Consider the following 16,475-nt stretch of genomic DNA (forward strand, 5'->3'; position numbering starts at 1 on the left):
GCTGTTATAAGTTTGGTCACTAAATTAACTGTTGTAAGTCAAAGATTACCTGTACTTTTTTTTTTTTATTAAAAAACAAGTTTTATTGATCTTTTGAAGACAAACAAAACATAGAACATAGAAATATAAAACCTCCTTTCTAAAAATTGCTTATAAGTTTTAACAAGGCAAATAAAACATTATTTTTTAAGGCATAGTTCCACATTATCACATTTCCATTTAAGCACATATATATCTTTTCCAAATTTCTCATTGTTTCTCCCTTCACTTTTATTCAATTATATTTCTTTCTATCAAGGTTTTATTAATTCTCAATCAAGCATAAACACACAAAATACAAAACATAAAACAAAAGATAAAAAGATAAAACCTCCTTAATTATCATTTATACATGTCTTTTCCAAATTTCTCTCCCTTTAGTTTTATTCCTCCAAGGTTTTATTAATTCACAATCAAAACATAGCTAACCAAAACACAAAACATAAAACTTCTTTTGAAAAGTGGCTTAGCCCCGGGTTACATCTTTTTTACAGACCTAAATCAAATTCATGCTCACCATTCATATCTTATTAACCATTCTATATTTTCTATATAACTTCTCCCTTCTTTTCACTCTCTTAATTATATTTTGTTTATTTCATCTTATTTCAAAATCATTATGTTTGTATCTTTTGTCCGTTCTTTTCCAATCATCTATTTATCTCTTCTCTTTAGCAAAGAATTTCCCTGTAATCACTTTTAAAGTATGACGCCTTTCTATCTTTCCCCTAAAGTAACACTTAAAATAATACATAATTTCCATCCTGATTCTGCTTAGTACATTCTACATGTTGCATTTTAAAATAAAAGAATAATAAACTTATAATATAGTTAAGTATATAATTTCCATTCTAGTTCTAATTCTAATTAATACATTATTTTAAAATAAGAAAATGAAATAGTAAATTTATAATAACATTAAGACAATAACGAATTAAACTATAACTAGGCATTAATCATTTTACATTAATCATTTTTTAAAGATTACCTGTACTTCTTTACCTACAAGCTGGATATAAAAGAAGGAAAAAATAGAAGATATAAAAAAACTTTTATCTAAATTTGTTTGATGGCATCATTCTAGGTGTGATTCAGGATGAATCAAGTATTTATGAAGGCACCAAGGGGAAAAATATCTCCCCAGTGCAATTTCAAACACTTTCAGTTTCTTTCAAGTTTTTTCTCCCACTTTCCTACTCCATTTGACTGTAAATAAGTAGCTTTTTTTAAAAAAAAATTAAGCAAATGAAGCCGAATAAATCTCCGGAATTTATTTAGTGGGTGGAATTTAGATGCTTTTCAAATGCAAAATTTATCATATATTTTTAAAAGCATGCTAACTCTTTCCAGTTGGAAAGCTCTCCGGGCTGATAGATTAAAAAAGTAGATTGAGAAATAGCAAGAAACTCCACATTTTTCTAACCAGGGGTTAGACTGCAAATGTATGCAGTGGGCACCTTCACAAAATGGCTGCCGGTGTTGCCCTTGTCTACTTTACTTAAAAGAAGGAACAGGGGTTGTTAGATCTGAGGTAGATCGGCTCGAATGAGACGCGAGACCATTCTAGTGAATTCAGCTCTTTATTTAGAATAGGAACAGTCTGGGACGTAAGCCGCGGCAGCCCTTCATATAGGGCTGGCTTTGCATGCTCGGCGGGTTAATGGTAGCGCTTTGATCTCCCGCGATCGGCACAGCCAACGCGTAGATTCTTAGCGCCCAATCACGCTGGGGTTTCACCAATCAGGTCGCTGTCCGTCTGGACCAATCAGTTGCGAGGTTTGGGCATGCTAATACAGCACGGGGTGATATCAGAGGTAGGCCTGTCAGCCAGTTCTGACTGGTCCTGGAGAACCGGTAGCGGATATTTTGAGTAGTTTAGAACCGCCAATCCCACCTGACTGGCCCCACCTCATCTATTCTCCGCCTCCTGAGTCCCAGCTGATTGGCTGGGTCTCCTGCACAGAGAACGGAGCTGGAAAGCAGGTTAGTGGGGTGGGGAGGGAATGGGGATTTTGCAGTATCCTTCCCCTGCCACGCCCACCAAGCCACGCCCACCAAGCCACACCCACAGAACCGGTAGTAAAAAAAGGTGAATCCCACCACTGGGTGACATTATAGCAATCTTCCAGGGATTGCTCCAGAGAAGGGAGAGGGGGTGTCAATCTATTCTCCAAAGCACCTGAAGGCAGGACAAGAAACAATGGATGGAAACTCATCAAGGAGAGAAGCAACCTAGAACTAAGGGGGAATTTTCTGACAATGAGAACAATTAACCAGTGGAACTGCTTGCCACCAGAAGTTGTGGGTGCTTTATCAATGGAGGTTTTTAAGAAGAGATTGGACAACATTTGTCTGAAATGGTCTAGGATTTCCTGCTTGAGCAAGAGTGTGATGACCCGGGGCGTGACACAAAAGCAACAAAGTCAAAAAAATAGGTAAAGTCCCTTTAATTCCTCCAACTTGGCCCCCAATGTCCAGTTATCGTCGGCTGGAGAAAAAAACTCTCCCAAGAACAGTTTTCAAAGGGAAGAAATTCCATTCAAACTCAAAGTACATCTAAATTATAAATAAAAACCAACACAAACCACAGCTGCAGCAATTAACGAGACAGGGCAGGATAAGGGATTGAAGATGTCAAAAGATAATGAAATACACACACTTGGGAGGACGCCAGAACTCAGATAAGACTTGACAAAGCAGAATAATTTCACCCTTTGCTTCCAGCTACTTTGTCGTGTGGTTTGCCCTTTTCAACAGTCTTCCCAGCTGCAGCCCATGAAAGGGATCAGGGCCCTTTCCTCCCCCATAACCACACAATTCATGTTGCTCCCTTATCTGTTCCTCCCTGCGTGTCCTAGGATGAAGAGGGGGTGGGCCTGGGTCTTCCTCTGAATGTCTAGCTGAACTGTGCCCTTTCCCTGTTCCTCCATAGCCACCGGAGCCACACTCCCACTCCCTGTCAGCTGTTCCATCTCTCCCTTGGAATCAGATTCCAACAGGGGCATGACAAGGAGGTTGGACTAGAAGACCTCTAAGGTCCCTTCCAACTCTGCTATTCTGTTATTCTGAGGTCGCTCATTCACAACCCTGGATTCATATAACACAATCCACCAGTTGCATCTGTCCCCATCTGACCAAAGTGTGTTGTTTGGCAAACTCAGCCTCAGCAACAAACCAAGGTTTTTATTAGCCTGGCTAAAACCCTCTAACCTGGATGTATCGCCTGATTCTTCCCTCTCGAGCAGGCGAATTGCAAAGCTCAGAAGCAGGCGCTGTCTGAGAAGTTTGACCGCATGGGGGCTATTTTGGAAGAGCGGAGGAAGATCATGCTTCAAAGGATCATGTATGAACAGGAGAGCAAGAGCCAACATCTGAATGGGCTGAGCAAAGTATGCAGTGACCACATCGAATCGTCTTCCAAACTGGTGGACACAGCCCTGCAATCCATGGAAGAGCCTCAGATGTCCGTTTTTGTCCAGGTAAGAGCCCTGAAACCAGCAAAATGTAATCAATCTATCTATCATGTATCTGTCTGTCTGTCTGTCTGTCTATATCGATTGATATGGATATGGATAGATGATGGATGGATGGATGGATGGATAGATAGATAGATAGATAGATAGATAGATAGATAGATAGATAGATAGATAGATAGATAGATAGATAGATAGATAGATAGATAGATAGATAGATAGATAGATAGATAGATAGATAGATAGTCAGGTAGAGATAGATAGATAGATAGATAGATAGATAGATAGATAGATAGATAGATAGAGATATAATGATGATAGATAGATAGATAGATAGATAGATAGATAGATAGATAGAATAGAGATAGAGAAGAGATAGATAGATAGATAGATAGATAGATAGATAGATAGATAGAGATAGATAGATAGATAGATAGATAGATAGATAGATAGATAGATGAATAGATAGATAGATAGATAGATAGATAGATAGATAGATAGATAGATAGATAGATAGATAGATAGATAGATGGATGGATGGATGGATGGATGGAGAGGTAGGAATAGAGATAGCTAGATAGGGCTTTAAGCAGGGGTGGGCTTCAAAAATGTTAGCAAAGGGTTCTCTGCCCAGTGGCTGGGTGGGCGTGGCCATGGTGGGCGTGGCCTAGTCGGCCTCCTGCAGCACGGTGTGGGGGAGCGTTTTTGCCCTCCCCAGACTCCAGAGGCTTTTCGAGCTTCCGGGGAGGGTAAAACGGCTTCCTGGGCTCCGGAGGTGCTCTGGAAGCCAGAAACGGCCCCATTTCCAGCCTTCCCAAACTTCCAGGAGGCCCGTGTCAACTCAAAAATATTTCTCTTGTCTTTTAGAGTTGTCAGCAGAAGAGGAGTAATGCATGCCATAGATAATGGCTAGGCTGCCAAAGCTTCTGGCACGCAAGATTATTCCTGGAGAGCATGATTGATGACTCTTGGCTATGGATGTGTCCTGTTGGAGAATAGACATCCAGGGGTGGGAGTGAGGGAGACCAGGGTCAAGGGGAAATGAATGATGTGTCTCAGTGTCGGCTGCACCCAGGTAATGCCGACATGGTCACTCCTAATAAATCAATGTTTTTACTTTGGGAGATGCGGCTACTTATGATTTGAATGGGGGTGGATTGTCCGAGCCTTCCCCAAACCTCTATGCGTGACCTGCACTTACCTGCATGCAAAACGGGCCACGTGGTGACTCCTGGGTGGGGAGGGGAGGGGTAGGTGGGGCCAGCCAGGAGTGGGATTTGGGGTTCTCCAAACTGCACAGAATCTTAGCTAGGGGCTCTCCCGAACCCTGCAAACCCCCAGCAACCCAGCCCTGGTGTTCTAGAGTCAAAGATAACCTGTATCTTTTCTCACACTGTTTTTTTTTTCTTAATCATTTCTTCTTCTTTTTTTTTTTTGGAATTGATCTTCCTTTTGTCTCTTTCTCCCAACATACCAGAATGCCAAAGTTCTCATCCGAAAGTGAGTATAATTTATTTATTCTCTTAATAATATCCATGCCTTTGGGAATCGAAACAAACAAAGAAAGAAAGTTTATGGATGGAAATTTTCCATTCTTTACGGATGGAAAAGAAAGGTTTCCATCCGTAACTTTGCGCCTCCTCCTTCCTTCAGGGTTGTGGAGATGAGCCACAGCTGCCAGCCAGAAGTCCTGGAATCGGGATACGACAACATGGAACACTACACGGTGGATTTCAACGCGGAGGAACGAATCCTCTATCAACTGGATTTCATTAAAGGTCATAGAATCATGGAACCATAGAGCTGGAAGGGAGCTTGGAGGTCTTCTATCCCAGGGGTTGCCAACCTTTTGGACCTCAGGGACCACTAAACCCATAATTTTAAATCCTGGGGACCACTAATATGAATTTTGACTGACGGTGGCTTGCTGATGGTGAGAGAGAGAGAGAGAGAGAGATATCGATCTGATCTAACCTCTCTCCCTCTCTCCCTCTCCCTCTCTCTCTCTCTCACACACACACACACACACACACACATACATACACACACACAGAGGCAGGGATGGGATTCAAATTTCTTAACAACTGGTTCTGTGGTTGTGACTTAATTTGTGGGTGTGGCTTGGTGGTCATGTTACTGGCTGGGCATATTATAAATATTTATGTAAATGTTGAATTTTTTATAAAAAAGAGCAACTTTTACCCAAAATCAGGCAAAGCAGGCAGGCAGACTGAGTTGCTCACATAATCACAGATTCATTCAGAGATCTATCTTTCTGCCATCAGCTTCCTGAGCCTGTCATATAAAATTTGCTAGCAAGCAAATTCAGAAAATTAACCCACAACACACCATGTATGTAAATATCGAACCAAAATTTTCTCATGGACCACCAGTGGGCCGCGGACCACCGGTTGGCGACCACTGTTCTAGTCCAACCCTCCCTGCCCAAGGCAGGAGTCCTTATACCATTTCAGACAAATGTTTGTCCAGTCTCTTCTTGAAAACCTCCAGTGAGGGAGACCTCACAATTCTGGGAGACAAGCTGTGCTACTGATTAGACAGAATAACAGAGTTGGAAAGGACCTTGTAGGTCATCCAGTCCAACCCCCTGCCCAAGCAGGAGACCCTACACCATTTCTGACAGAGGGCCTGATTTTCAGTCTTAAGCTTAGGTCGTTGAAGCTTGCCACCCGTCAATAGAGGCAATTCTCAATCTCGCGACCCAGAGTGTTGATGGTGTTGTGAGAGAGCCATGGATGGCTGAGCCTCAACCATGACTTGAAAGCAGAATTTTAGGAGGGCTGATGTGATTACCACGTGCTGTGCTCAACGATGAAGTTGCTTTGATGTTCATTGTCTAGGTAGATTCTCAATCATCCAAGTCAGAGTTGTCCCAAAGATTCTCTTTTTCCGAAAGGCAACTGGATTTTCTTGGTTTTCTTTTCTTTGAAAACATTTCCCTTCTCATCCAGAAAGCTTCTTCATTTCTTCAGAACGGAAGAAGCTTCTTGGATGCGAAGTGAAACGATTTCAAAGGAAAAAAAAGAAAAGAACCGAGAAAGGTCCAGTTGTCTTTTGGAAAAAAAAAAGCCCCTTTGAGACTTAGATGTTCATCCCACCAGTTGTGTCTTTATTCTAGTGGAAGACCCCGAAATGGCGGCTGAAGAAGAAGGGGCCAGCGGGGAATCAGAAGACACTTCAGGAGAGGCTGAACCTGGAGGTAGTGAGAAGGAAGAGGACTTCAAAGACCCTTTTGCCCTCAGAAAGGAAGACCCATGGCAAGGAAGGTCTCACCTGGCCAACGGGGTAAGGAAGGGGGTTGCCGTTGGGGCAGGAGTTTCAACTCCAGAGCTCACTCAATCTCTAGCTGAAACTAGCCAGGAAACCAATCGAGGGGCCACCCAGCAGGTAAGATCCAGACCCTGATCTCCTAATCCAGAAATCCCACTCAAAAAGCTGGAAGCCACCTCTTCCAACTCCACTCCTCCCTCTTGGTTCTTCCTCTGTCGTCTTCTCTCTCTCTCTTTTTTTTTGTCTACTTCCTTTTCTCTTGGCTGAATTCAATTTCTATGCAAAGTACATACAAAGACATACAATCACTCATCCATCCATCCATCCATCCATCCATCCATCCATCCATCCATCCAAACATACATACATACATACATACATACATACAGTGGGCACCACTAAGAAGGATTTATAGAAAGTGGAAGAGGAAGAGAGAAGGAGGGTGGGTATGATCAAGGGGTTAAAAATTAAGTTTTAGGAGAAGAGAGGTTTGAAGGAAGCAGATGGCTTTGACCTTGAGAATAGAAGACTGAAGGAAAAGGAAATAATTGCCTTTTCTCTCTGTCTCTCCCTCCCTCCCCCCTGTATGTGTGTGTATATACACACCAACCCACCCATACAAACAAACATCCATCCATCCATTGAAACAAACAAACATCCACCCACCCAACCAACCAACCACATACATACATACATACAATCACCCATCCATCTATCTTCCATCCATCCATCCATCCATCCATCCATCCATCCATCCATCCAAACAAACATCCATCCATCCATGCACACATCCATGCAAACATACATACATCCAAACATCCATACATCCATACATACAATCACCCATCAATCTGTTGTGGTTAGCCAGCAGCAGGTGCAGACGGCTGAGGAGAGCGAGGACTCAGATGAGGAGCCAGGACCATTAGGGAGTGGGCTGCTGCCTTCAGAGATTGTGGGGGCTGGCAGCAGCGATGAGGAGGTTCCTGAGGAGCCTGTGCCAAGTGCGTGTGGGCACAGGATTGCTCGCAGGAAAGAGCAGCTACAACAGCACAGGCAACTCGGGAGTAAGGCTGCAAGGTAATGCCCCCTCTCTGAGAAGATAAAAGCCAGCTGTGAATCGGACGTTCTTTGTAGGAAGCAAAGACGTTTTGAAACTCGAACCTTGTGGACATTGCAGTATCTTAGTTGGTATTTGAAGACTCTTGTGTTGTAAAATATTTCTAGGTAACCTTGTCTGTTATTCTTAGCAGCCTCGCACAGTTTTGGCGAGGCTTGTGCTTATCAAAGTTAATTAGTTTGCAGCAGCCAGTTTAGGTTCCTGTTCCCTTTGGTTCGTGTTTTTTCTTATTGGAAAAGGGTTTGGGTCAGAACACCATCCATCTTCCATCTACCAATCCAAACAAACATCCACCCACCCACCCACCTGTGATGACCCAGAGTATATCAGAAATATAACAAAAACCCAAACGTAAATAAAAGTCCTTTAATGCCTTCAACTTGGCTTCACTGTTTAATTGTTCACAGTGGAGGAGTAAACTATTTTCAAAACAACATTTCAAAGGAAAGAAACACAGTTCACAGTCAAAGAGCCGATAATGAAGCAAAACAAAAAACAAAAACAAACCTCGCACTGATTAAAGTTCCACGACAGACCAGGATAGATAATTGCCAACTTCAGGAAGATAACCAGGGACGTCTGTTGGAAGAACGCCAACCAAGATAAACCTTCTTTAGGAATAAAACACTAATTTGTCTCCAGCATCTGGTAGCACACAGGTCCAAACTCTTATGCAGATCTCACACCTGCAGCCCATGAAGAGGATCATGGCCCTCTCCTCCCAAGTAGACCACATTTTACCCTGATCCTCTCCTCCCGAGTAGACCATGTTTTACCCTGATCCTCTCCTCCCTGCATGCCCTAGGATGGATAAGGGATGGGCCTGGGTCCTCCTCTGACTGCTCAGAGTCAGTCTCCACCAGGAGCATGACACCCACCCACCCATCCATCCATCCAAACAAATATCCATCCATCCATCCAAACATGCATCCAAACATACATACATACATAGAATCACTCATCCATCCATCCTCCCTCACTCCATCCAAACAAACAAACATCTGTCCATCCATCCATCCATCCATCCGTCCTTCTGTCCATCCAATTAACCAACCAACCAACCAACGAACCAACCAACCAATCAACCAACCAACCATACATACAATCACTCATCCATCCATCCATCCTCCCTCCCTCCATCCAAACAAACATCTGTCCATCCATCCATCCTTCTGTCCATCCAATTAACCAACCAACCAACCATACATACATACAATCACCCATCCGTCCATCCATCCATCCAAACAAATATCCCTCCCTTCCTCCAATTATCCATCCATCCATACAAACAAACAGTTTACCATATTTATGTGGTCACCCCTCTCTGGTAGTGATTCTGGTAGTTTACTACTCTTCAAACACCTGAAAAATGGTTTCATAGCAGAAGCTGAGGACACAGAATAATTAGTTCAGCAATCAGGTTAACCATGAATGGCCTTTCATGTTGGTATGTTAGTTAGATTCTCATGCCACATCTTTCAAATTCCTGGTACAGGTACTGCTTGACACACAACCATTATTGGGACACAAAATTTGTGTAGCTAAGCACGGTCAACAGTGTGAGTTGCACCCAACAACAGATGGTTCTTCCCTTGAGTTAATCATTAGATCAAGATTTTACTATAACGTAGCCTGTTTTGAGAGACATGTTATGTGAGCGCTGGTGATTTACTAGGATTTAAGTTCAATGTGTGTTATACACCCAGTGAAGAAGTGTCTTAGAAACTCTACACTCTTTCATTTCCCCCCCAAAGGTGGATTTATTTTTAAACAAATCTATCGTGGATTGATTTATGCCAGGTAATCCCATATAGAAACGGGCCCAAAGCCACCACAATATTCTCAAATCCAAGATTTTGTTGAATATCCAGTTTCACACTCCTTTTTTTTTGTCTTCTCGATATGCATATGTTTTAGGGTCAGCCGGATGGAGGACTCCAGGTGACCGAATCCACTTCCCCCTCACCTCTGTCTGAGGATGACCTAGCAGGTAATGGATCTCCTCAAAGCATGGAGCAAGACTTCAGCACCACGGAGAGCTCAGCAGAGAATGAAGAAAGCCACCGAGAACCTGAAGGACAACAAGTCGGAATGGCATCAACCCCCAGCCAGGTTTGGTACCAATTAGCTACTAGCTCGATACCCGTGCTTCACTACGAAACTATGTGGTTAGGCTTAGTGTTTGGGGGAAGAAAATAAGGGGGGAAAAATTCTGCCTCTACCTACCAGCATCCATCGGTCTTCATCTGGCTAGCATCCTGTCAGTGTGTGAGAGAGTTGAGGGCTGTTTGTAAAGTGAAACAGTATTTGCTGTGTGAGCAAGGAGACAGCAAGGAGCCTGGGCGTGGCTTAGTTCAACTGTTCTGTACTAAAGCTGCTTGCTGCTGTGAAACTGAAACTCCTCTCCTCTGCTTGTGTTTTGCACTTGGAAGAGATTTCTTTTTTTCAGGTGGGGAGGGGGAATAGAACTCCTTAGCATCAGAGTGTGTTAATAATAATAATATAGGAAATACTAACACTCTGACGATCATTTCAAAAAATACTTTCTTAGTGAGCACCTAGAAGCCAAGCGGAAGAGATGTGCCAAATTTCAAGTTTGTAGGCTTTACGGTGCTGGAGGTTTTGGGATGATGCGTGAGTGCTTTTTCGTTTCTTGGATGAGAAGCGAAATATTTTCAAGAGGAAAAAAAAAAAAAACCCAAGAAAATCCAGTTGCCTTTTGAAAAAGCACCTTTGGGACAACCATGACTTGGATGATTGAGAATGTTCTGACCCAAACCCTTTTCCAATAAGACAAACAATAACCAAAGGGAACAGAAACCTTTTAATGATTCTTATGAATCCCCGGTTAAAAGGCTGCTGCAAACTAATTAACTTTGATAAGCACAAACCTTGCCAAAACTGTACGAGACTGCCAAGAATCACAGATAAGAAATATTTCACAACGTAAGAGTCTTCAAATACCAGCTTAAGATACTGTAATGTCCACGAGGCTGAGTTTCAAAACGTCTTTGCTTCCTGCAAAGAACGTTCGCTTCACAGCTGCCTTTTATCTTCTTGAAGGAGGGGCCATTACCTTGCAGCCTTACTCCCGAGTCGCCCATGCTGCTGCAGCTGCTTTTTCCTGCAAGCAGCCCTGCGCGCATGCGCACTTAGCACAGGCTCCTCGGGAACCTCCTCATCGCTGCTGCCAGCCCCCACAATCTCTGAAGGCAGCAGTCCACTCCCTAATGGTCCTGGCCCCTCATCTGACTCCTCGCTGTCCTCAGCCATCCGCACCTGCTGCCGGCCAACCACAACAGAGAATCACCATAGACCTCCAGTACAGGTAGTGCTTGATTTATGACCATAGTTGAGCCCAAAATTTCCATTGTTAAGTGAGACAGTTCTTCAGGGAACTATCCCCCATTTTATGACCTTTCTTGCCATGGGTGTTAAATAAACCGCTGCAGTCGTTAAGTTAGTCACAGGTTATTAAGTGAATCTGGCTTCCCCCTTGACTTTGTTTGTCAGAAGGTCGCAAAATGGGGATCACGTGACCTCAGGACACTGCGAACGTCGTAAATATGAATCTGTTGCCAGGCGCCCGAGTTTTGATGACGTGACAATGGGAAAACTGCAATGGTCATATGTGTTAAAAATGGTCACAAATCACATTTTTCAGTGCTTTTTTTTTTTTTTTAACTTCGAATGGTCACTGAACGAACTGTTATAAGTCAAAGACTACCAGTCTTGCATTTTTATCCTTTCTTGCAGCAGGATTTCTAACAGCAACATCCCCTCATCAACATCAAAGTGTCCCTTCTTACTTCTGAACCACCAAGAACTTGAGGACTAATAAAAGAATGTATTTTATTCTTAAGCTTGCCTGGAAGACAGCGTATAAAATAAAAAGAAAAGAAAAGGACAGAGTTGGAAGGGATCTTGGAGATTTTCTAGTCCCGCGATGGCGAATCTATGGCACGCGTGCCACAGGTGGCACGCACAGCCATTTGTGCGGGCATGCGAGCCCCAGGCCAACCTACCTCACTGTACATGCGCGCACCTCCCGGCTGGTTTTCGGCCTGCTTGAGGCCTTTTTCAGCCTCCCAGAGGCTCGAGGGAAGCCTCTGCGGCCTTTGGAGGCTGAAAAAAAAAAGGCCTGTTGAGTCACTTCCTGTATTTCTGGAAATACCGGAAATGACGAAACGGGCCCAATTTTCGGCCTACAAAGGCCGCAGAGGCTTCCCTTGAGCCTCTGGGAGGTCGAAAAAGGCCTCAAAGGGCCAAAAACCAGCTGGGAGGCACAGTGCCGGTAAGGGGGCAGCAGGTGGGGATCGCACACACATGTGCAAGGGGGCGTGGGGGGCCATGCACGTTGCCTTCTGGGTGTTGGCACGCAAGCACGAGAGCCCCCCAAAGGTTAGCCACCACTGTTCTAGTCCAACCCCCTGCTTAGGCAGGAAATCCTGGCCTATACCATTTGAGGCAAATGGTGGTCTAATCTCTTCTTAACAACTCCCAGTTCTAGGTTGAAAATTCCCGACGGTTAGAACAATTCACCAGTGGAACAACCTGCCTCCAGAAATTGTGAATGCTCTAACACTGGAGATTTTTAAGAAGAGACTGGACAGCCATTTGTCTCTCCAATCTCTTCTTAAAAACTTCCAGTGTTGGATCTTTATGTACACCTGACCCTATGAATAGAATAACAGAATAACAGTTGGAAGGGACCTTGGAGGTCTTCTAGTCCAGCCCTCTGCTTAGGCAGGAAACCCTGACCTATACCATTTCAGGCAAACCTTTTCAGACAAAAGATGGTCCAATGGAAAGAGGAGTTACTTAGTTTTGAGAAAGAAAAAAACTTAAGAAATTCACATTTCTTTTATCTTACAAATCTTATGCAATTATTATTTTTTATATAGATCAAAATAAAGCCAGTTTGGTTCTAGTGATTAGGACAGAAAGGGCTAGAAAGTGGGAAAGCATGAGTTCTAATCCTACCTTAAGCATGAAAGCTGGCTGGCTAACTTTGGGCCAATCAGCAAAAGATTATGGGTTCCGCCTTAGGCAGGAAAGCCAGCTGGGTGACTTTGAGCCAATCACCAGGAGGCGGTGAGTTCTAGTCCTGCCTTAAGCATGAAAGCCAGCTGGGTGACTTTGGGCCAGTCACCAGGAGGCGGTGAGTTCTAGTCCTGCCTTAAGCATGAAAGCCATCTGGGTGACTTTGAGCCAATCACCAGGAGGCGGTGAGTTCTAGTCCTGCCTTAAGCATGAAAGCCAGCTGAGTGACTTTGAGCCAATCACCAGGAGGCAGTGAGTTCTAGTCCTGCCTTAAGCATGAAAGCCAGCTGGGTGACTTTGGGCCAATCACCAGGAGGCGGTGAGTTCTAGTCCTGCCTTAAGCATGAAAGCCAGCTGGGTGACTTTGAGCCAATCACCAGGAGGCAGTGAGTTCTAGTCCTGCCTTAAGCATGAAAGCCATCTGGGTGACTTTGAGCCAATCACCAGGAGGCGGTGAGTTCTAGTCCTGCCTTAAGCATGAAAGCCAGCTGAGTGACTTTGAGCCAATCACCAGGAGGCAGTGAGTTCTAGTCCTGCCTTAAGCATGAAAGCCATCTGGGTGACTTTGAGCCAGTCACCAGGAGGCGGTGAGTTCTAGTCCTGCCTTAAGCATGAAAGGCAGCTGGGTGACTTTGGCCAGTCACCAGGAGGCGGTGAGTTCTAGTCCTGCCTTAAGCATGAAAGCCAGCTGGGTGACTTTGAGCCAATCACCAGGAGGCGGTGAGTTCTAGTCCTGCCTTAAGCATGAAAGCCAGCTGGGTGACTTTGAGCCAGTCTTTCTGCCTCAGTTCAACCCACCTTACAGGGTCGTTCTTGTGGATAAACTAGAAGGAGGAACATGACTTGAATATATTTGCCACCTTCAATTATTTTTAAAATAACAATGGCACGAATTTAAACAAATAACACGACTAAATTAGTAAAGTTTAAAGTTGTCATGATGCAGTTTGGTATAAGACGGGATAGAGATAAACTTAAAGATTTTTTTTAAAAAAAACAGCTACAGCAGGGATTTTAAAAGGCTTTTTATTGGTGTAGGGAATTATAACAGGAAGCCTACAACATACATGAAAGGCAGGCAGAGCTTTGATCCTATCTTGATGATTGGCATTGAGACTTTTTAAGACTATACCCTGAGGTACATCCCTTCCCACTCTCATCCCAAAGCAGCTGGAGAGGTTTCTGTAGAACTGGTTGCAATGAGTCATCCGGATGAGTAATTAAGGACATCAGCCATGAATTAACCTGACTTTAGAAGACGTAGGTTTATTCATATGTCTTCTTCTGCATGATAGCAGGGTTCCAGTATCTGATTACAGATAATCAGAGTTGGAAGAGACCTTGTAGGTCATCTAGTCCAACCCCCCCGCCTAAGCAGGAGACCCTACACCATTTCTGACAGATGGCAGTCCAGTCTCTTCTTGAAAGCCTCCAGGGATGAAGCTCCCACAACTTCCGAAGACAAAAGCTGTTCCATTGGTTGATTGTTCTCACTGTCAGAAAGTTTCTCCTTATTTCCAGGTTAAATCTCTCCTTGATCAGTTTCCATCCATTGTTCCTTGTCTGGCCTTCCAGTGCTTTGGAAAATAGCTTGACCCCCCCCTCTACTCTCTGGGGCAGCCCCTCAAAACATTGGAGCACTGCTATCATGTCTCCCCTGGTCCTCCTCTTCCCTAGACTAGCCAGGCCCAGTTTCTGCAACTGTTCTTTGTATGTTTTAGCCTCCAGTCCCCTCATCATCCTGGTTTCTCTTCTCTGCACTTTTTCTAGAGTCTCAACATCGTTTTTATAGCGTGGTGACCAAAACTGGATGCAGGACTCTAGGTGTGGCCTTATTAAGGCTTTATAGAGGGGTATTAGTACCTCCCTTGCTCTTGATTGCATCCCTCTGTTAATGCAACCTAAGATTGCATTAGGGTCTCATGTCCTGCCCCAAAGAAGAGGGAGTCAAAAGGGAGGGGCGGAGCCAGCCAGTTGCACGATTTACCGGATCTCCAAACTGCGCAGAATCATAACAACTGGTTCTATAGAACCGGTCTGAACTGGTAGAATCCCACCCCTGCACCAAGCTCCGAGAGCCCCCAAGGACCCTGGTCTCTTCTATCGGGAACCTTAGTGTGTTATGCAGTTGTAGCTACTGGACTTTTACTGGACCTGATACACTATGTGGACTTAAGTCTAGACCTTCTTGTTTGCATCTTGATGTACGGAAGCTGTTCTTGATCCTCCCAGCCTTTCTGTGTTTTTTCCCCCCCAGGCTTCTGTCTCCAGTCCCACAACGGACCGATGGAGGAGTGAGGACTTCACGGAACCTCTGCTTAGCAGCTGCTTCAACCCCACCCTTTGGCTCCATGATTAAGACAAGTCGGTGGGAGATCCAGGTCTACCCAACTCCTCTTGGTCGATGTCGACACTCTTTTTTTTTCCTGCTCCGCAAGCCTTTGAATTTCTAGCAGAGTTTGGGAGGAAGGCAAGAATCCCCGTTGCAGGAGATACAGAGAGTCCCCAACATAGGACCATAGTTGAGCCCAAAATTTCTGCTGCTAAGCGAGATGTCTGTTGAATGAATCTTGCCCCATTGTACGACCTTCCTTGCCACAGTTGTTAAGTGAATCCCTGCAGTTGTTAAGTGAGTGACACAGTGGCGATGGGAATCTGGCTTCCTCCATCAATCATGCTTGTTGGACACGGGTTGGGAAGGTCACAAATGGTGATTTAGTGACAGTCACTAAAGGAATGTTGTAAGTTGAGGACTACCTGTACTAATTTATTGTTAACGCCTATACACAGGAATCTTCTCAGACTACTGATTAGCATCTTGTGAGTCCTAGATAAGGATCAGTGGCCTTCAAGAAGGGTTGGACTTCAGTTGTTTATGCCGATATAATGATTCTAAGCTTATGCCTCTTTTAATTCCTCCTCCTGGTTCTGTCACTCCTTCCCCTATAGGGAGACCCTTGTCCTAAGAGCCTCTGGATATTATCGGAATATTATAATATTCTGACTATAATCTTTTTTGTCAGAACTTTCTCAGAAGCGTTTCATCCCTCTTTGCCTAAATGACAGTTCTTGCGTATGGTAGACCTCGACCACAATTGAGCCCAACATTTATGTCACTACGTGAGACAGTTGTTAAATGAGTTTTGCCCCATTTCTCTCTCTCTCCCTCCCTCCCTTTCCCTCTCTTCCTTCTCCCTCACTTTTTCTCTTTCATTCTCTCTCTCTCTCTTCCTCCCTCCCTCCCTTTCTCTCTCTTCTCCCTTACTTTCTCTCTCTCTTCTACCCTCTCTTTTTCCCTCTCTCTTCCTCCCTCCCTTTCTCTCCCTCCTTTGCTCCCTTTTTCTTTCTCTCTCCTTCCCTCCCTTTTCTCTCTCTCTCCCTCTCCCTTTCTCTCTCCCTCCCTCCCTGTCTCCCTCTCTCTTTCCCTAACTCCCTTTTTCTTTCTCTCTCCCTCCTTCCCTCCCTTTTTCTCTCCCTCCCTCCCCCTTTCTCTCTCTCTTCCTCCCTCTCTT

At 44.2% G+C, this 16,475-nt stretch overlaps 1 protein-coding gene across 1 annotated transcript in view; it reads left to right on the top strand.

The window, feature by feature from the left end:
• The window catches only part of LOC113429274 (tripartite motif-containing protein 54-like), a 29,808-nt gene extending 14,097 nt beyond the window's left edge, over positions 1 to 15,711 (top strand). Inside the window, 6 exon segments of the mRNA XM_087959148.1 lie at positions 3,285 to 3,518; positions 4,990 to 5,012; positions 5,166 to 5,290; positions 6,652 to 6,818; positions 9,838 to 10,032; positions 15,221 to 15,711. Coding sequence (XP_087815274.1) covers positions 3,285 to 3,518; positions 4,990 to 5,012; positions 5,166 to 5,290; positions 6,652 to 6,818; positions 9,838 to 10,032; positions 15,221 to 15,322 — 846 coding nt within the window. The 3' untranslated portion in view covers positions 15,323 to 15,711.
• Positions 15,712 to 16,475: the final 764 nt, after the last annotated feature.

Source organism: Notechis scutatus, chromosome 3, assembly GCF_049901735.1.
Source record: "Notechis scutatus isolate UNSWTSFEM ecotype Mainland chromosome 3, rNotScu1.2, whole genome shotgun sequence".
Taxonomy (NCBI): domain Eukaryota; kingdom Metazoa; phylum Chordata; class Lepidosauria; order Squamata; family Elapidae; genus Notechis; species Notechis scutatus.